Here is a 21,389-nt window from a genome sequence, read left to right as displayed (position 1 = left end):
GTAAGAGAGCATGTGTCAGGGTGCTTGGGGGGTGTAAGAGAGCATGTGTGAGGGTGCTTGGGGGTGTAAGAGAGCATGTGTCAGGGTGCTTGGGGGGTGAAAGAGAGCATGTGTCAGGGTGCTTGGGAGGGTGTAAGAGAGCATGTGTGAGGGTGCTTGGGGGGTGTAAGAGAGCATGTGTGAGGGTGCTTAGGGGGGTGTAAGAGAGCATGTGTGAGGGTGCTTGGGGGGTGTAAGAGAGCATGTGTGAGGGTGCTTAGGGGGGTGTAAGAGCATGTAAGGTGCTTGGGGGGTATAAGAGATCAGGTGTGAGGGTGCTTGGGGGTGTAAGAGAGCATGTATGATTGTGCTTGGGGTGTAAGAGCATGTGTGAGGGTGCTTGGGGGGTGTAAGAGAACATGTATGATTGTGCTTGGGGGTGTAAGAGCATGTGTGCTTGGGGGGGTGTAAGAGAGCATGTGTGAGGGTGTTTGGGGGGGGTGTAAGAGAGCATGTGTGAGGGTGTTTGGGGTGAAAGATAGCATGTGTGAGGGTGCTTGGGGGGGTGTAAGAGAGCATGTATGAGGGTGCTTGGGGGGTAGTAAGAGAGCATGTATGAGGTTGCTTGGGGGTGTAAGAGAGCATGTATGAGGGTGCTTGTGGGGTGTAAGAGAGTATGTGTGAGGGTGCTTGGGGGTGAAAGAGAGCATGTGTGAGGGTTCTTAGGGGGTATAAGAGCATGTATGTGGGGGTGTAAGAGAGCATGTGTGAGGGTGCTTGGGGTGAAAGAGAGCATGTGTGAGGGTTCTTAGGGGGTATAAGAGCATGTATGTGGGGGTGTAAGATAGTATGTGTGAGGGTGCTTGGGGGGTGTAAGAGAGCATGTATGAGGGTGCTTGGGGGTGAAATAGAGCATGTGTGAGGGTTCTTAGGGGGTATAAGAGCATGTATGTGGGGGTGTAAGAGAGCATGTGTGAGGGTGCTTGGGGGTGAAAGAGAGCATTTGTGAGGGTTCTTAGGGGGTATAAGAGCATGTATGTGGGGGTGTAAGAGAGCATGTATGAGGGTGCTTGGGGGGTGTAAGAGAGCATGTGTGAGGGTGCTTGGGGGTGTAAGAGAGCATGTATGAGGGTGCTTGGGGGGGTGTAAGAGAGCATGTGTGAGGGTGCTTGGGGGGTATAAGAGAGCATATATGAGGGTGCTTGGGGGGGTGTAAGAGAGCATGTGTGAGGGTGCTTGGGGGTGTAAGAGAGCATGTATGAGGGTGCTTGGGGGGATGTAAGAGAGCATGTATGAGGGTGCTTGGGGGGCATAAGGGAGCATGTATGAGGGTGCTTGGGGGTGTGTAAGAGAGCATGTATGAGGGTGCTTGGGGGGCATAAGAGAGCATGTATGAGGGTGCTTAGGGTGAAAGAGAGCATGTTTGAGAGTGTTTGGGGGTGTAAGAGTACGTGTGAGGGTGCTTGGGAGGGTGTAAGAGAGCATGTGTCAGGGTGCTTGGGAGGGTATAAGAGAGCATGTATGAGAGTGCTTGGGGGGTGTAAGAGAGCATGTGTCAGGGTGCTTGGGAGGGTGTAAGAGAGCATGTGTCAGGGTGCTTGGGGGAGTGTAAGAGAGCATGTGTCAGGGTGCTTGGGGGGTGTAAGAGAGCATGTATGAGGGTGCTTGGGGAGTGTAAGAGAGCATGTATGAGGGTGCTTGGGGGCTGTAAGAGAGCATGTGTCAGGGTGCTTGGGGGTGTAAGAGAGCATGTATGAGGGTGCTTGGGGGGGTGTAAGAGAGCATGTATGAGGGTGCTTGGGGGGCTGTAAGGGAGCATGTATGAGGGTGCTTGGGGGTGTGTAAGAGAGCATGTATGAGGGTGCTTGGGGGCATAAGAGAGCATGTATGAGGGTGCTTAGGGTGAAAGAGAGCATGTTTGAGAGTGTTTGGGGGTGTAAGAGTACGTGTGAGGGTGCTTGGGAGGGTGTAAGAGAGCATGTGTCAGGGTGCTTGGGAGGGTATAAGAGAGCATGTATGAGAGTGCTTGGGGGGTGTAAGAGAGCATGTGTCAGGGTGCTTGGGAGGGTGTAAGAGAGCATGTGTCAGGGTGCTTGGGGGAGTGTAAGAGAGCATGTGTCAGGGTGCTTGGGGGGTGTAAGAGAGCATGTATGAGGGTGCTTGGGGAGTGTAAGAGAGCATGTATGAGGGTGCTTGGGGGGTGTAAGAGAGCATGTGTCAGGGTGCTTGGGAGGGTGTAAGAGAGCATGTGTCAGGGTGCTTGGGGGGTGTAAGAGAGCATGTGTCAGGGTGCTTGGGAGGGTGTATGAGAGCATGTGTCAGGGTGCTTGGGGGGTGTAAGAGAGCATGTGTGAGGGTGCTTGAGTGTGGGTGCCAGAGAAAGGGAGCCTAAGGAGGGCAGGGGGCAGGGGGGGGGCACCTTCTCATCCTTCACCTCAGGCAGCAGATTTCCTTGAGCTCCCCCTTCTGTGGAAGATTTGATGCAGACTTTGCTCAGATTGGCAAACTTTCTTTCAGATTCCTGGGATCCAAAGGGAGGGCGGGGAATTCTGACAGATTTCTGCCGCAGATCTTGTTTTGTCCATGCTCAAACCAGACTAAAGTCTGCCTGGTTTGAGGTCAGCCACAGAAAATTTGCCCATCCCTATTATGGAGACTTTGATGTACATAAATGCATAAAGAACTGCCACACCCCCTTATCCTTACTGTTGGTTACAGGTTGTCGTCTGTAAATGCATTTTCTTTAAGTAAGGTTTTCTGACAGGCATTTGTCCTATGGGAAGCGCATAAAAGAATTAGATTTGTCTGTGTTAAGTGAGGAATTTCACCTCATTTGCCTCTGCTTCACCCAGTAGTGCTATAGAATAGTGGTGTGCATGGGAAAGACTTCTGTTTCTTTTTATTTTGTTTACTATTTTAGGTTATTTTTGTTTGGATTCTGCATTTTATTGGGCACTGATATGAAGCGACATTTTTTTTTTGGTGTGTTTCAGATGGGAAATGAGATGAAACAAAACAAATATCTGTGTTTTCCATGTCATTTTACATGATTGACAAAAACTCCTCAATATATCATGCTGTGATTCTCTTTGCACTAGAATTTATGCTAGTGAATTATATTTAAAGGCACATGCTACAACATCAATGTAAATGGATGCTTATTACTTAATACTTAATATTTAGGACCATCCTATTAAGCAGAAAGCATCAATTTCAATTGATGTTATAGCGTGTTCCTTTAATTTTAGTACAAAGAGAATCCCAGTGTAACATTTCGAGGAGTTTTTGTGTGTCATTTTTCTCCACTTTGGACTCTGGTTATTGGCAATTTTAAATGATTGCACATCCCTGCTGTAGAAATGAGCAGTAGCAGTAGTAGCTTTGCCACCTGTATAGCCAGGCACATGGTGTAGGGTAATGGTTTCTTTCCTCCTACATGGAAATTGGATTCCTGGCACCCTGGGTGTTCCTCCTCTCTGCTGGCTAGGCAATGAAACCTTGCAATGAGTGTAGAGAGCTATGAAACCTGGAGATTTAGCCTCTGCCACTTCCTTGCTGGCTGATGCTGAGCAAATCACATTCACTCCAAGAGTGTGCTGAGAGGTAGTTTACTTTTGGCCTGTGTTTTATTTTCACCTCTGTTGTGCAAATGAAAGGTTTGATTTGGAACCCTACCCACTCCACTCCCTGACTCTCTGATGTGGCCTCTGAGGGCACTTTGCTCTCTTGTTGATTTGAACCTAAACCTCTTATTCATCTTCTCTGTGTTTTTGCTAAACTGCAAGCTGCACAGAGCAAGGACTACAGAAATGACAAATAGCAGTAGCAGTAGTGGTAGTAATAGTAGTAGTAATAGTAGTGGAAGTACTACAGTACCTAAATGTAATCCTCTTTGAAGTGCCTGAAAAGCAGAATATAAATAAATATATTCGCTCTGCGCTTACTCTGCTTTTTTCTCTTTATATAATTTTATCTTTGTTCCTTTGGACCCTATGCAGCTTGTTGTTTGGATGCAAGAAAAAACTGCAATCTCTGTGTCATGCAAGGGGTGATTGCCCGTCTGTGACATTTAGGGTTGCCGGCCGGCTTCAGATCTTCAGGTCAGGTTGAGCCAGCCCTGGCTTTACCCCGCTGCATGCAGGAACTTGTAGTTTTGCTTTTCTTAAGGCCTACGTATGTAGAACAAAACTACAAATCCATGCATGCAATGGGGTAGAATCAGGACTGGTTCAATCTGTCCTGAAAATATGGAGCCAGTTGGCAACCCTAGTGACATTCTGATTGCATTCCCCAAAAGCATTTTGTGAGATAGCAGTGTACCTAATGGAAGCTACTACTCCATGTACTGTAAGCCACTCACTGCCTCTATCTTTCTCCGATATGGGAAATGAGAGGCAACTCAGGTCTTTTAGGGAATAGTTACTATGTACTGGCTGAAAGCTGACAACATTTCATCTGTTTCATTTACATTTATCTTGTAGCTGGGAATGTCCAAAGCAGAATTACACGAAATTTGATAAGAATTCAGAGGAAATTAATTGGTAAGTGACTTCCATTAAGGCTTTACTGCACCTTGATACTTTTTTTGATAAATATTTTTTTTTCCTGAATGCAATGTGACTGTCATACAATGAACTAAGAATGGGCATACGCCATGGGCTAGTGCATGAGAATTTTCTTCTATAGCAGTAATTCATGGAATAATAAAATAAACTTGCTTCTTATTTTTTTTGTTAAGCTCCAAGTGCTATGGGCTATGATCTGCAAATAGTCCCTTTTGGAATTTTGGCTGAGACTGAGAGCTTGTACAATATGGAGGGGATTGACACTGTGTCCCACTGGGGACATGATTACCTTACAACCATTGCTAAAGCAGGGTGATTAAACCTTCAGTTAGAAATTACATGTGAAACCCCCCTCCCTCCCCCACGAGAGGTATTTAGATAACCAGATGCCAAAGGAGGAGTGCAACATAATTGAAGCAATAAAGACTGCTCAATCCCGGTAGACATGTTTCTCTGAAGCAAGAAAAATTAAACATTTACATGGAAATCACAATACAAAGCAAAGCATGCACCCAAGCCCAAAACCTCAGCTCTGTTTTTTCCTGGATTCGAGGATTTCTATGGAAGGAGAATCAAACACTGACCCTTGAATAGGGGTGGTTAGGAGTTGGGGTTAATTCTGCTTATTGTGAGGATGGAAGATTTCTCATTGTATATTATTTCAATTAGTTTCATGCCCTTGTTTCTGGTCTCTCCCAATTTTGTTAGATTACCTTAGCACAAAGTTGCTTGATTATCCTTTATGTTAGAATTGCTATTTGCTTTTTTTTCTTAGTACTTCTGGCTTATATTGCTTTACAAGTTTAATGCTTGTATGCTATTCTCAAAAATCAATAAGAGTTTTAAAAAATCCCCGTTGACTATAAGGGGAAAAAGAACATGAGAGTGCAGGTCCATTCGCCTTTTGGGGTGGGAGAGGAGGTCCCGGAGCAGCCCCCAGTACCACGCTTGAGAGGCTCCTCTGGGATTTCCTAGGCAGCTAAGGCATCCCAGACCACACTGTTAATCAAACCCTGATCACGCAGTATAAAACGTTTCTGGAACAAATGTATTTATAAAGAATATGTGAAAATAAAAATTGCAAACAAATGCTGTTAATGCATCCTAAATTACACAGGAAATGAGAAATTTCAGCAATTTGGTACCTTATTAATAATTGCATGCCACCAAATAATATACTATATGGTATATAAAGCAACAAAGTACAAAGGAAATGCTCTGCATCAGACTCAACCTGAACACAGGGAAAAAAGAGGGAGGGAGTAAATCCCCTGAAATCCCCTTCCGAGTCCTCTCCTCAAAGGTAGGCATGGCCTGCTTATTAAAGGCCTTGATTTAACAAATTATTTTCCCAGCTGCAGGTGCATGCTGCGGTGAGGACAGTTGGAAATTGCCGGTGATTACTCTGTTTTAGCCCCAGATTTAACCTGCACTCAGTTCCAGTGAAAAAAAAATCCTCCAGTCCAGATATCCAGAGATTGTTGAAAAGACTCACTGCCCAGGTCCCCTCTGCCGACAGTGGCTCTCCTCTTCATCAGTCTGCCGCCAACACTGACCAAGAGAAAAGCAACAGGGCTCGCATATGCCTGCAACCGATGGTCTCCCTAGCCCCATGCAGTGCAGCTCCCCCCTCCACCCGGCTTCCTTGCAGCATCCGTGAAAACAAAACGTCTTGTTCCCTGGCTCAGTCCTAGCAAGGAACCTTTCGCCCCTCTGCCCTCCCCCTTGGCTCTGTCCTGATTTCTTACCAAAGATTATTCCGCTGGAGGTGGCTGATTATCCAGTTCCAGGAGGACATAGGAGAGAGAGAGCAGGAAGTTCAGACTCCAGCTGGTCCCAGACAAAAACAAGATCAGACTGGGAAGCCTGTATTACATACAGCACCAGCCTCTGCTTCCTCTCTCTGTCCTGTTGCAGGCAGCGCAGTTCTTGCACACTGTAACTGCCTGTATTTGCTGGCACAGGGACTAGAGCGCAAGCTGATGCCAGACTCCTCTTTCCTTTTAAATATAGCTCCCCTGTCTTTCCAGCCCACAAAGGAGCACATTATGTGATAGGCTAAACATAAGTAGAGGTTAAAGTCCAGGGCAGGGATTAGATGCCGCTCAGAATGTGTGTCCGTCCGTCCCCTCCCATACATACATACATATTAGATAATATCTTCAGTCTCTGCTCTCTGTGTATACCCAGCTCTGTGCAAATAAACTATTTGTCAATGGGAAATGTTATTGTAGAAAAAGAAAAAAAAGTTTCAATAGCTTTAACAAGGTTTGCAGCACCAATCTGGTAGCTTCATAAGATGTGCTGATGGTATTCTAGCAGATGTGTTGGGGTTACTGAGGAAGCAATAAAACACTGCAGAGCCTTGCATTTTGTGGAAATGTTTGCCTACTCTGGAAAGGTCAAAATGTTATGATTTGTCACTGGAGAAATGCAATAACCTCAGTGGCTGGTAGAAGATTGTAACCATTCAGAAGCCATATGGTCACTGGATAATGATACACATACATAACCAGTTGTAACCAATCAGAAAGCTTTCATGGGATATTCCAGAATCTATTTTGTAATCAAGAATAGTTCACCATTCATTTCCCAGTGGTTTCTAATGCACATTGTGTAAGCCCTGGGCTAGTGTCCCTCCCCGGGCCTCCAAAGACCACACCTCAAATAAAGGTTTGGCTGGTAAAGTCCTCTCCTACTCTTCATACATTCTGAAAGTACAAAATTACCTGTTTGGAGGTTAGGGAGAAGATTACTTCCTAAGCCCTGAGCAGCATTCAATAGTCAAATCCAGTATTAAAGTGTCTTATATACAGCACTAATAATCACGTTGGAAGTATTGAATGGTTTTCCACTTATACTGATCAAAGATAGTAAACTGATGAAACATATTTCATTACACATTCTTGATACTGTATTTATAATCCATTTTATGGCTTCAGATCCTCTAATAGATTTGTGACTTTCAGCTTCCAGTTACTGATGTCAATTGATATTTCTTAATATGTCTTATTCCTGATCCATTCCAAATAATGGAGACGTTTTGGAGCTTCCTCCATAGCTTTGTCCAGTTGTTCAGTCACTCTCCTTACCTCCCTAGTTTGTACCTGGTTGATACCGTCCATATTCCTCTCTTCAGCATCTTGATAATGTAGATGTAGTTAACACAGAATGGGTACAACAGATCTTCTCTGCCTGCTTCTCCTCCCAGGAGTGAGCTCAGATTCATTCCTTCACTAGGACTACCGTGTTTCCCCGATAATAAGCCCTACCCTGAAAATAAGCCCTAGTTATAGGTGGGTGCGCGGTTGCACCCCAAGACTTGCCTGACCCCCCCCCCCCCCAAGACTTACCGAAAGTCCCTGGGGAGGCCAAAACCCGGGAGGGGGGGAGGCAGACGGGGGGGGGGGGGGAGGGTTGTTAAAAAAAAACCCAAAAAACCCTAACCCACCCCAACCCTTCAAATTTACTTCATTGTAAACCCCCCCCCCCCCCACCCTCCCAACCCCCCTAAAACTTGAAGGGTTGGGGTGGGTTTCGGTTTTTTTAGGGGGGGGGTTTACCGTACAAACCCAGCTTTAATTAATCAAATTTGAAGGGTTGGGGCGGGTTTCGGGTATCGTTTTGGAGGGGGGCAGCCAAAATAAAATCATCCCGAACTGCGTGAAAATGAAATTTCCCGCTGCAGGCCGATAACGAATGCTGAACCAAAAGGTTCAGCCGAAAATTGAATCTGATTGGTGAATGAAAGAGGAGGTGGGCTTAGCCTTGTCCTCATTCACCAATCATGGAAGAAAAAAAAGACATCCCCTGAAAATAAGCCCTAACCTTTTTTTCAGAGCAAAAATTAAATGTAAGACCTGCCTTATTTTTGGAGAAACACGGTAATTACACTCCACTCATGCTGTCTGATTGAAAGACATACACTGAGCTCCTAGATCCTAAGGGGCGGATTTTAAATGCCCTGCGTGCCGACGCGCCTATTTTGCATAAGCCGCCGGCGCGTGCAGAGCCCCGGGATGTGCGTAAGTCCCGGGGTTTTTTAAAAGGGGCGGGAGGGGGCGTATCGGGGGGCATGGCCGAATGACGCGGCGTTTCGGGGGCGTGACGCAGCGTTTTGGGGGCGGCGATGCGGGCATGGTTTCGGCCCGGGGGTGTGGCTGGATTTTATAAGATACGCGTGTAGCCGTGCGTATCTTATAAAATCAGGGGTCGGCGCGTGCAAGGGGGTGCACATTTGTGCAACCTTCGCGTGCCGACTGTTCCCTCCGAGGCCGCGCCAATTTCGGAGCAGCCTCGGAGGGAACTTTCCTTCGCCCTCCCCCCACCTTCCCCAACCTTCCCCTACCCTCCCCGGCCCTATCTAAACCCCCCCCCCCCTTTACCTTTATTCCACGATTTACGCCTGCAAAAAGCAGACGTAAATCTGCGCGCGTCGGCCGGCTGCCCCGCTCCGTGTTCCGGTCCCGGGGGCTGGTCCGGAGGCCGCGGCCACACCCCTGGAATGCCCCCGGGCCAAAACCACGCCCGCGTCGCTGCCCCCAAAAGCCGCGTCACGCCCCCGGAACCTCGCATCATTAGGCCATGCCCCCGACACGCCCCCTCCCGCCCCTTTTAAAAAACCCCGGGACTTATGCGTGTCTCAGGGCTCTGCGTGCACCGGCGGCCTATGCAAAATAGGCGAGCCGGCGCGCGCAGGGCATTTAAAATCCGCCCCCGCAGGCGTAAATTGTGGAATAAAGGTAAGGGGGGGTTTAGATAGGGCCGGGGGGGGGTGGGTTAGGTAGGGGAAGGGAGGGGAAGGTGGGGAGAGGGCGAAGGAAAGTTCCGTCCGAGGCCGCTCTGAAATCGGAGCGGCCTCGGAGGGAACAGGCAGCGCGCGCTGGGCTCGGCGCGCGCAGGTTGCACAAATGTGCATCCCCTTGCGCGCGCTGACCCCAGATTTTATAAGATACGCGCGTATCTTATAAAATCCAGCGTACTTTTGTTTGCACCTGGTGCGCAAACAAAAGTATGCGATCGCGCAATTTTTTAAAATCTACCCTTAAGGGTACACAGGCACCTTTGAAAGAAAAATAAAGGCCTTAAATAGGGAATCCAGAAAGAGAGAACGGAAGGATGGAACAACTTCCTCCTCCAAAAATAAACTTTCCAAAAAGGCATTTTAGGATTAAGGGAAGGCACCCCTTCCACATTTCTTTATTCAAGCCTCAGCCTTAGAGGTCCAAGGGTCCTTCCCTATGTAAACTAAGAAAGAAAACACAAGGGATAGCATAGAGACATGCTGCCTCTACAAGGGATAACTAAAGCATCCACACCCTAGGATGGTGGCAGGAGTTATGCAGTCTGAGAGCTCACCATCTCAGGCTCCCACATGAGGGAGCTAAAACCTAATAATAGTAATAGTACTTCTCTTCCCCCTGCAAAAAATGGACAATGCTCTTTAACAAAGATCCTGTAGGCTCTCTACAATTGAATTTAAGCAATTCAATTGTATTAGAATGTTTATAGCTCACAAACAGGCCGATACAGAACGGTGAGCTCGGCTGAGCGCACCGTTTAGCCCCGTTTGACCGCGTTTTTTACACACGCTATTATTACCCCTTATACTGTAAGGGATAATAGCGCATGCAAAACGTGCGGTCACCTCCCCCCCCCAAACTAATAGTGCTCATGTCATGCAAATGCATGTTGATGAGCCTATTAGTTATACCCGCGGGATACTGAAAGTATAATGTGCGGCCAAGCTGCACATTTTACTCTCAGATATTAACTCCTGCCCAAAGGCAGGCGTTAATCAGGGACAACACCGGGAAAGTGTACAGAAAAGCAGAAAAAACTGCTTTTCTGTTCACCCTCTGACTTAATATCATGGCTATTAAGTTGGAGGTCCCAAAAATTTAAAAAAAAAAACGGGGCACTCAATTTTGCCGGCGTCCATTTTCCGAACCCGTGGCTGTCAGCGGGTTCAACAACCGACGCCAATAAAATTAAGCATTGATTGTCAAATCCACTGACGGCCACCGCTTCCACTAATAAGGAGGCTCAAGGGAGGCGCTAGTGTCCCTAACGCCTCCTTTTTAGCGCGGGCCCTAATTTAAATAAAGAATCACACGCCCAGGAGAGGTGCCTGGGCGCGCTTCGGGAGAGCGGGCGCTCGCCTCGGAGCGCCGGCTGACCCGCGGAGTTTTTTGAATCGGCCTGAGAATTAATATCAAGACTTATTGCAACTTCTGTGTATGCCAAGCAAAAAAATAACAGGGGTAAGTGGGCAATAAAAAATGTGTGTTCCATTTTTGGATTCTTTTCTTTCTTACAGGGCTCCTATCATATGGGTAGATAGAAGAATGCCAGTATGGGCGATACAGGTGGGCCATTCAAATGCATTTTATTTATTTATTTAAAAATTTCTGTAATGCACCATAAACAAAACTATCAGAGCTGTTTACAAGATTTTCCTTTAGATTTCATGGTGAGACATCAGTGGCATAAGGCCACAATATGCACAGCTTTAGTTGTTGTGACATCAGTAAGTAATGGGGCTGCTGGGAAAAGGAATCAACCCAGCATCAGCATGTTCAAATGAAAACCTGCAGTTCACAAAGCAGCCTGGGAAATGTAGTTCATAAGCCTTTTCCTTCCCTGATGGAATAAAAGAGGCTACAGAAGAATGATGTTCATTTAAATACCTCAAGAACTTGTGTTCCACAGAGTTTGTAAGTATGGTGTGACTTTTGATTAGCTGGTAATTTGCACAGGTTGTTAACGTTAGGGTCACTTAGAAACATCTTTTTCTTTGGTCTCCATTTTTTCTCGCATTATAATATCCCTAATTTTATCATTACTGATATAAAATATAGAGATGGCCATTCCCAATCCCAGTGGTGTTACTCCATCCCATGATATCACACATCTTTGACATGATTCTGATAATGGAGTATACTGTTATTTACTGTCAAACTTTCTTTCATTTGAAATTAAATATAAAATCTCAGTGTTTTTAGAACAAAAGAAAACCAAACCAAATTTTGCCAATCCCAGCCTGCGCTCCCTCTTCATTGAAAAAAATGTGCCACCAACATTAAAAAAAAAATAAATTTAGCAGCCTCTCGTGAGCATGCCTTTTCAGTTGCTAGCCCAGCATTGTGAAACACCCTGCCAGAACACTTGCTCCTGAGGGCTGACCCAGCAATGTTTAAAAAGCATTAAATATTTATTTAAGAACGCATTCAGTGAAAACTGAGATTCAAAATATCTGCTATTCCATTCTAAGCTGACATATGGGATTTTATAACTGTGATACTTCTATGCAACCATGCCTTTTTATGTGTGTTCATCGACTATAGTTTGTTACATTTCTGTTTTAATTTGCTTTATTTTTATGATTTTTTAATTGTTTTTATCATTTTATGTTTTATTTTTTAAAACAATTTTATTAGTTCTATGTATGTACCCTTATTATCTGCTATGATGTTCTGGAATGTGCGGAATATAAAAACAGTAAATAAATAATTATATACATTTTTAAAAAAATCACTTCTAGGCCAGTCCTCAGCTCTCTCACCTGTCCACATCTTACCCCACATGTGGATCCAAATGAGGCAGGAGCAAGCCCCAGTTGCTTCTGCCACATTAGTGCTGTACTTCAAAATGGTGCTGGGCCAGGTGGGGGGATGGGTAAAGGGAGGGAGATCCAAGGGAGGGTTTTACATGTTGGCAGCACTTTTTTTTTTTTTTGGGTGGGGTGAGGCTGGATTGGTGGCCAGTTTTTCATGTGAGCTATTGAAAAATATCATGCACTGAAAACAAACTAAAAAAAAAAAAAGAAACACAACTTAAAAAATACTCAACAAATGAAACAAATCCGTGCCCCCTAATTTCAAAAGCATTTAAAATAAATATAGCCTAATGCTTGTATATTAGGCACCTTTGTAGTCTCACACTGAAAGAAAATCTGTTGGTTTATATGCCGTTAACAATGAAAACGTTCCCATGGCGTCACATCATTTTAATCAGAGCGTACTTGTGTAATTTCTCATCTGCTTGTTTCCTATAAAGTGCCATCCTTACGAAAACCATTGGACTGAAGGGAACATGCAACAAAGCTGAAATGTATAAATCCTCCTGTCATGGAAATCTATTTTTGCTTTGATGCAGCTGATTTAACTTAATTTCATTTTCTCATAAAGTATTGTAAAGTAGAAGCCCTTTCAGGCCTCAGGAATATCATTTTAGCTTGGTAACATTTTCCTTCTTGTGTGACCTCTCCTGGACTAACACACCAGGTTGAGGGCTAGAGGATGATTCCTTCCATGCCCTTTTACTGCCAGTGCACCCTAAGGTGTTTCAAGCTTAAGTCTCGAAAAGAAAATTGATCTGTGATACAGTCAGGAAACAAAGTTCTCATAACATTTTCTTTTGCATTAATAAAAGAAACCTGAATCTAATTTTAAGTTTTGTGTACAGGTTACAGTGGCCTTAATCAGTTTCCTTGAGACGATGCTTCTCATCTATCTCAGTTATAAGGTAAGAGCTCTCTCCATGCAGTTACGTCTGTGTTATTTCTGAAAATGTAATGGTTGCTGAATTTGAAAGGATCATCTTCCACCATAGGTCATGTCCACACTACAGCTTGTTGGGGTTGCCTGTGTGGTAGCATGAATACAGATGATGGGTTGATCACTTGGAGTAAACCATGCACTACCCTGATAGGCTACCACGTGAACCTGGTTTTAATGCTGTCAAGTGATACCCAGTGTCAGTGCTCCATCATATCTTACTCTACTGTGGTGACATGGTGCTCACTTTATTTTCAAGTGAAGGTAAACCAATGTGGAACCAAGCAATGGAATTTTGCAATTTTTTTTGTAACATTTAAGTTGATGTTCTACAAGGTAATGATGTAGTCTAGCAAAGTGAAAGTGATGGGGCATTTATAGACCTGGTAGATTCAACTTTCTCCTGATTGCTTTCAAAGGCAAACTATCATGTATAAAAGACAAGTCAAATAATTTTGATTCAAACCCAATTCTTCAGCTAGAAAGGCACATAACCTTTCCTCCCATAGATTTGATCCTGAATTCTGTTTTTTTCCTGAGGAATGATTTTATCCTTAAAAGGAAACAATCAGTGGGACAATTTGCAAAGTGTCCATATTGGAGCAAAGGCTGTGTGTGTTTTTTTTACCCCCTAGCTATCCACCAATTTTCAAAGCAAAAGTACACAGACCCCCAGGGGTGCCTCTTCTCAATGTGGCTAGAAGTACAGACTCTTTTTGCAGCATTGAGGGTGGTGAGTTTTCAGGCGGCCGACTTACAGGTGTAAAATGCTTTTTACCTGCAGAAATCACTTTTGAGAACTGTCCTCAAAATGTCCTGTCTATGAGTGATTTCTATTGCAGTGATACGCTACATGATTCATGGAATCCGCATTATGCAAATGCATTACTACTGATGCATTCTTCTGTTTGAATTTCTCTACCAAATGGCCTCTGGTGAAAAGTCAAATTAGCATTTAAATATGCAAACAAGAAGCTTTTCACTAACATTTTTTTTTTAATAAAGCTCTGAGTTTTAATTAAGCTTCAGAGAATTAAAAAGTGTCTCTATTATGATGTACAGTATAAAAATAAGTAGATGGTTAGAATATGAAATATGAAAAACAGACTTACTGCAATTATTTTTGTCTTTTCTGATATCACACTGCATTATTTCATTCAGCTCTGTTTACGGGATTTCAGTCATGTTCTTTGTTTCTATATTCCTGACCTGAGCCTTTTGGGATATGATGACTCTCTTAAGGAGAAGAGAGAAAATAAAACAATGGGGTGGGGGCCACACAGTATACATTTTCTTGTAACAGAAATAGGAACACTCATCAGGGAATAATAAACTGCATGCATTTGTTTGAAAGCTATCCTCCATGTGCTTAAATGGGCTTTTGAAAATGGCTATGATATAGGCTACGCTTACGCATGTAAATCCTTTTTTGAAAATGACCCCTCGGGACGGTAACTTTCACACCAGCAGTGCAGGTGCACGTGTTCCGGCTCATGCCCAGGGACGCAGCCATTTGATAACATACAGGCGTATATGCGCACATGTGTGCACAGTTTGAAGTAGGCACACACCGATGCGCACAAATGCCTCTTCTACTGCGTAAGTGGGGGGATTTTAGTAGAGAAAGGCACCAACGCAATTACCAGCTTCCCCAGTTCATTCCCAGTTTGCCCAGTTAAGGGATCGGACTTCCTAAACCACCCCCCCCCCTGCTAATTTGCCTCCCTTTTACCCCCGACCCTTAAATCCCCACTCACCTCTTTACTTTTTTTTTGTTGTTGTTTTCTGACTTACGCGCCATCCATAGCAGAAGTAGAATTACGCGGCAGGGGACCCCGGCGCGCGCTTGTGCGCGTAAGTATGTATGCGTTTGGTTTCATTGAGAAATCCAGGAACGCCCATGCCCCTCCCAGGCTATGCCCACACTCTTCCCCTTTCTCAAAACTTTTAACTTGTGCACGTAGCAGGAGATACGTGCTTACTGGGCGGCTTATAAAATCCACATAGTGAGCACCGCGCAACTTGCGCGTGCATCTCCTGACTTTGGCGCGCCAGGGCTTTTTAAATCTACCTGTTAGAGTTTTGAATGATTAGATAACTTTCACTATGTAGAGGGGATTACGTCCCCGGTCTTCATGGGGACTTTCACAGAGGTCCTCAACTTGGTTCTGAGCTCGAGGAAATCTGTTCCCAACCTCCCCCCTCCCCCGCGCCAGTCTGATTGCTGGGATATTCACAGTACACGCATGCAGATCTATTTTATGCATGTTAGTTACGGATCTCCTGAAAACCCAAATGGTTGCAGGGTTTAGGAAGCCCTAGATTAGATTCAGTAAATAAAAGGTTGTGGAACCGTTAGCTTTATCTCCATCATCACATTCCCCTTTCTTTCTGGTCATTCTTGTCCTCTCTTTCAGTCACACGGATCCTCTTATTTATTGCTGTTCTGAATGCCTGAATCCTAGAGAAACCTTGCTTTTTAGTTTTTCTGTTCTCCCCTGGGAAGGAAACCACGTTGTTTCAGCCTTCTGCTGAGCCTGTCATTTCCCTAGCTTGTAACCCGTGGCACTGGGGGTATAATTTTAGACTTAATTTGAATGAAAACGCCTTTTTATGTGGGAAGGACAGGGCTACAATTAGAGACAACTAGAGCCTGGATGGTGTTCTGGCTGATTTCCCTGGGGGAGGGGGGGTGCTCTGATTTTCATCCTTGCACACTATAAGTGTTAATATTTTCCTGATTGTAATAAAGGCAACTGAATGTATTCCCAGAATACTTCTTGCAGCCTGTAGTACATTTCTGAATATAAGAGCATAGGCTAGTCTTTCAGAGAGACACTAGCATTACAGAAATACTGAACTCCTCTCATTGTTGCCTAAGACAGGACACTCGTCAACCTTTGTAAATGATTTCCTCATGGCGCTCTCTCCACTGTCCAAAAATAAAAAAGATTTGCATTCTATTGTATGTTCAGTGGGGGATCCCAGGTTAGCAAGAACATCAGAGTTTGTCAGGATACTTTCATATAATACAATTAGATGTAAGAGCAACGTATTGTGATTCCTGGGTTTACGGTAATAAAAGGCTCTCTCTTCTTATTTCTTTTTTAACCACAAGTAGTTAATTATGAAACCAATGTAAAGTTTGGAAGGGCGCTCAAGTCTGATTAAGTATAGCAATGATTTGTTATTATATGTTAAATTTGGAGGATTTATTATCGCTTTTCAATGGGAAAATATTGGGGTAAAACTCTAATGCAGCTGTGATGAATCTTCCCTATAGTATCTTACTGAAAAAAAAACAAACCTGATCTTAAAGAAAAAAATAACATTTTCCTTGTTTTGCAGGGAAATATTTGGGAACAGATTTTTCGAATCTCATTTATCCTCGAGATGATCAACACAGTGCCATTTATCACAACAGTAAGGGGTTTGTTTTTGGGTTTTTTGCTTTTCCATATTTGAAAAAACAAAACACATTCTTGACATGTTGAGTTCAATTTTTGGTTTCTCTGACTTAGCTTTGTTCTTTGTCCATATAACAGTGATTCTGGAAATGTAGAAACAGAGAAAAATGACAGCAGATTAGGAGCATTAAGCGCACGTAGTCTGCCTTTTACAATGCCATAGACCCTGGTTGATCTCTGGCTTTTCCTTCACTTCTTTATATGGAAGGGTGCTGCTGCTGCTGCTGCTGGGCTATCCCAGGCCTTCAATTCTGTTATTGTTTTTGCCTCTAGGAACTCCTCTGGGAGGCTGTTGAAGAGAGATTTTGTGGGCTACTCCTGACAGCTCTAAATGAAAGACAGAGCTATTGAATAAGGCTGCAAGACAGCATATAATGACTAGTTGAAGAAAGAAGCTGTGATAACTCATAGTGAGCCCATGTAGGAAGCCCACTGCAGTGAAAATCATCTACAGTCTGACTTTTATGGATAAAAGCATTTCAGGGGCTTCATGTTCTTTGCCATATAGCTATTATTTATTACCATGTTGCGTCTGCACTTTCATCTCTGTAGTGTATTGCATACTTTCAGTGTTCTTCATAGGTCATTGAATGAAAAACAGTAAATACATTAAAATGTAGATGGTTTTGTTGTATGAAGTGCAAAGGATATGTTTTGAGAAATAAGGGCTCATTGAGTTTTAAGGAGCCAAACGTAGAACATAGAAGAGTTGAAGCCTCCTGTCTGTAGGGACTGGTGGGGCTCTGGCACTTGCACTCCAGGGGGGTGGCACACCCGGTGGGGTGGCGTTGGGAGCAGGGAGAGGCCCATGTTGCCACCGGTGGACCCGATCCACCGGCGGCAGAAAAAGCAGGAAGCAGTTTTGTACCGGGGGCGGGGGGGGGGGGGGTCAATTTGGTCAACAGGGCCATGGTGCAGCTCATCCCACCATGGCCTGAAGAGAAATGTTGCTGGAGCTGCGAGGGCAGTAAGGAGGAGGAGCATCGGCTGCGTGCAGAGGAGCAGTAGCAATTGTAGCAGAGCCACTACAGATCCCAACTTTTGGTGGCCCAAGAAGAGGAGGGCTGGTAGCAGGGCCACTATGGATCCTACCTCGCAGCGGCCCGCAGAGCCCAGCCGGTGGCGACCTGTGAAGAGGAGGCCAAGAGGTGAAGCCCTGTAGAGTGTGTGTGTGTATGAGAGTGAGTTGAGAGATTGCGTGAGAGAGAGAGTGAGTTGAGAGACTGTGTGTAGGAGTGAGAGCATGTATGATCAGAGATACAGCAAGTGAGGTTCTGTGTGTGTGAGACAGTATGTGAGTGAGAGCCTGTGGGGCAGAATTTAAAAGGCCTACGCACATAAATCCAGCGCATATGTCCCAGGGCTTGAAAAAAGGGGCAGGGCAGGGGCATGGTCAGAGGCCTTCGTAGGGCCTCTAGGCTGGGGGATCGCGCGCCGGCACTTGGCTGGCGCGCGCACCCTACGCCTGCCGAGAGGCAAGCGCAAATTGCATAACAAAGGTATGGGGGGTTTAGGTAGGGCTGGGGGGCAGGTTACGGAGGGGAAGGTGGGGGGGCTGGAAGGAAAGTTCCCTCCGAGGCCGCTCCGATTTTGGAGCGGCCTCGGAGGGAACAGGGAAAGCCATCGGGGCTCCCCTAGGGCTCGGCGCGTGCAAGGTGCACAAGTGTGCACCCTTTGCGCGCGCCGACCCTGGATTTTATAATATGCGCGAGGCTGCATGCGCATGTTATAAGATCGGGCATAGATTTGTGCATACCGGGTTGCGCGCACAAATCTACGCCTGCGCGTAGGTACTAATATCTGGCCCTGTGTGTTTGTGAGACAGCATGTGGGAGTGAGAACCTGTGTGTTTGTGTGAGACAGCATGTGTGAGTGAGAGAGAACTTGTGTGTTTGTGTGAGACAGCAGGTGAGAGTGAGAGAGAGCCTGAGTGTGTGTGTGAGAGAGACAGCATGTGAGAATGAGAGCCTGAGTGTAAATGTGAGAGAGAGACAGCATTTGAGAATGAGAGCCTGAGTGTGTGTCTGAGGGAAGAAAAGAAGAAGACAGGTGGATAGAGAAGAAACAAAAAAAAAGAGATCCTGTGAAAGGAATTGGCAAAAGACCAATAAAGGGAAGATGGGGGGAAAAAGCCTGTGACCAACCAATTAGAAAACTAAGATCAGACAGCAAAGGTAAAAAAAAATTTTTTTTTTTAATTTTTAGTGTTTGACATATGTTATCTTTGGGAATGTGCAAAAGTAGCACTTTTTCTATGCCGAACTCGCGATGTATGAGATCAGCATGGAGAACCAGAAGCCCTAAAATCTTTTAATACCGTGGGACTTGCAGAGAGGAGGCAGCAGAACGGGTTTCAGTGCCAGTAGCAGCGATTGGTGCCTCCCCAATAGCCTTGCGGCAGCAATGAAACAAGAGAGGCTCCGAGGTTGCTGGCAAAAGAAAGAGAGGGGGTCTGCTTCAGTGTGCGTATGTGTGTGAAAGAGAGAGAGAATGGCTGCTACAGGTGGATTCCAACCTGCCAGTAGCTAAAATGAAGATGAAGGCCTGACTCTTCTGGTCGATCCCAACCAAAGAAAAGCTTCAGACGCCTGTCTGTCTGTGTGTGTGTATATAAGAAAGAGAGGAGAAAGTCTGTGTATCCCTCTTCCACTAATCCATGACAATCTTGGGGTGACTGGAAATCAAAGTTCCCAGGTATGGAGAGTGTGAATTTTTAAAATCCTTTTAGTTTATTTTTCAGGTGTTATTTGCTGGGTCTGCTGTTTTGAAATATTTTATTGGTGTTTGGGACATTGAAAATAACTTGTATATGAGTTTTTAATTATTTGATCTTTTATTCATCATCTTTTTTTTAATATTATTGTATGTTTTTAGTATTATGATTATGTATTTAATTTATTTCTTGATTTTATTGTTTGATGTTTGAGGAATGGTAATGTTTCTGTTTTTTTCATTGTTGCACTGCATAAAGTGTCTGGCTTCTTGTGGTTTCCAGTTCAGTTTTTATCTGCATGTTTGTAATTCTACTTTATGGTTACTCTATTCTGTATTTGGTGAGGATCTGTTTATGTTCTGCATGTATGACTGAGGTGAGGCATTCTCCTAGTAGGAAGTATATTAGAATTTTAAGGCTTTTGGAGGGTCAAGTTCACACCTTACATATATCACAATAGGCCTAATAGCATATGGGTTCCAAGTGTCTTTGTTGAAGGGATTTCAGGTTGGCTTCACAGCAGTGCATGTAAATATAATGTAAGATATATTTTTACCACAGAATACTGTACTTTGATATTTTTCTTGTAAAATATAAATGCATAACTGTAACTGGGTGTGTGGAATGGAGCGGAGAATGTTGCGCAAGGCTATACCCTTGTACCAGCCATGAGTTTGGGGTGGGGGGGGGATAGTGTCAGTTTGTAAAGTTTGTATCCCTGAAGGGAGCTGGGTGTTTTTTGGTGGTCTCGGGACAGAGAATGAATGAATGAATGGCGGGGGGGGGCAGGGACAGCACAGTAATTGTTCACACAGGGCAGCAAAAAAGCTAGCACCGGCCCTGAACAGCAGTAGGAGGAGGTTTCTCTCCAGTCACCAGCCAGTAACTTGTCCAGATTAATCATTTGGGGGATGGGGAGGCATAAATAGAAAATATATAAAAAAGAAAAAAAAAAGGCTAATTTCACAAATTAACCCCTAGATTCATCAAAAGGCGTTATTAACGCATGGATAACAAAAAGGGGCATGTTTAGGGTAATTTTAGAATTACTGCAGCACATGTTAACATACTGCTGAAACTTTTCATGTGCAGCAATAATTCCTATTTTGCATAAGGTAGAGAGAAACATAACATAGAAACATAGAAACATAGAAGTGACGGCAGAAGAAGACCAACGGCCCATCCAGTCTGCCCAGCAAGCTACGCAGTTTTTTTTTTCTTCCCCTTTTTCTCCCTCCCACCGGTCTCTATTGGCTTCCAGCACCCTCCGGCCCCAATTCCCTTCCACCCCTCCACCAATGCAGAGAGCAGCGCCATCCTAAGGCCTTCATAGTAATAAAGTATTTATATCTCTATATGAGGGCTATCTAATAGCTCGAGGTGAGGTGGTGGTGGTTTAGGGTTTAGGGGCCAGTTTTTCATGTAGAATGAGACCTACAAACAGCAAGGTATACCTTGGTGAAGATTTGACATCATTGGAGTGAGGAAAGTCTCACAAAGATGACATTTCTACTATGTTCTCTCACCCTAGCTTGATGGACTCAATAACAGGGTACCATCAATCTAGGGTGAGATAACATAGTACAAAATGTCATCTTTGTGAGAAGTTCCTCACTCCAAATGATGTCAAATCTTCACCAAGGTGTACTGTGCTGTTCGTAGGTCTCATTCTACATGAAAAACTACCCCCTAAACCCTAAACCACCACCACCTCACCTTGAGATATTAGATGGCCCTCCTATAGGTATATAAATAGTTGAACACTGTGAGGGCCTCCCCAGAGGCTCTCTCTCTCCACTCCCCTCTCCTCCTCTCCCCTCCCAAGCCCAGGAATGACTGAAATGCAATTCTAAAAATTTATCGTGAATTGCATTATGGTAATTTTGGGCATATCATACATCTTAATGCCAAGAAAAAAAGTGTAGTTATTTCCGGTGCTAAAACCGTGCAATAGCATGCATTATGCTATCGCACAGAGCAATATTCCCCCTCATTTTCATAAATCCCACCCAAACTCCTCTCTTATCCCGCTCCTTCCTGAAATTTACATCCACACCATGAGATAGCATTATTATTGCATGCACTATGGCATTAATGCATACATTAA

The 21,389-nt window shown here is 44.6% G+C and overlaps 1 protein-coding gene across 1 annotated transcript in view; it reads left to right on the top strand.

Moving 5' to 3' along the window:
* KCNT1 (potassium sodium-activated channel subfamily T member 1) overlaps positions 1–21,389 on the top strand; it is a 470,292-nt gene that overhangs the window by 247,816 nt on the left and 201,087 nt on the right. Inside the window, 4 exon segments of the mRNA XM_029613498.1 lie at positions 4,461–4,520; positions 10,864–10,912; positions 13,011–13,070; positions 16,451–16,525. Coding sequence (XP_029469358.1) covers positions 4,461–4,520; positions 10,864–10,912; positions 13,011–13,070; positions 16,451–16,525 — 244 coding nt within the window.

Source organism: Rhinatrema bivittatum, chromosome 8, assembly GCF_901001135.1.
Source record: "Rhinatrema bivittatum chromosome 8, aRhiBiv1.1, whole genome shotgun sequence".
In the NCBI taxonomy this organism is placed as follows: domain Eukaryota; kingdom Metazoa; phylum Chordata; class Amphibia; order Gymnophiona; family Rhinatrematidae; genus Rhinatrema; species Rhinatrema bivittatum.
The sequence above is the reverse complement of the archived record's forward strand: the minus strand, read 5'-3'. Positions and strand labels throughout refer to the sequence as shown.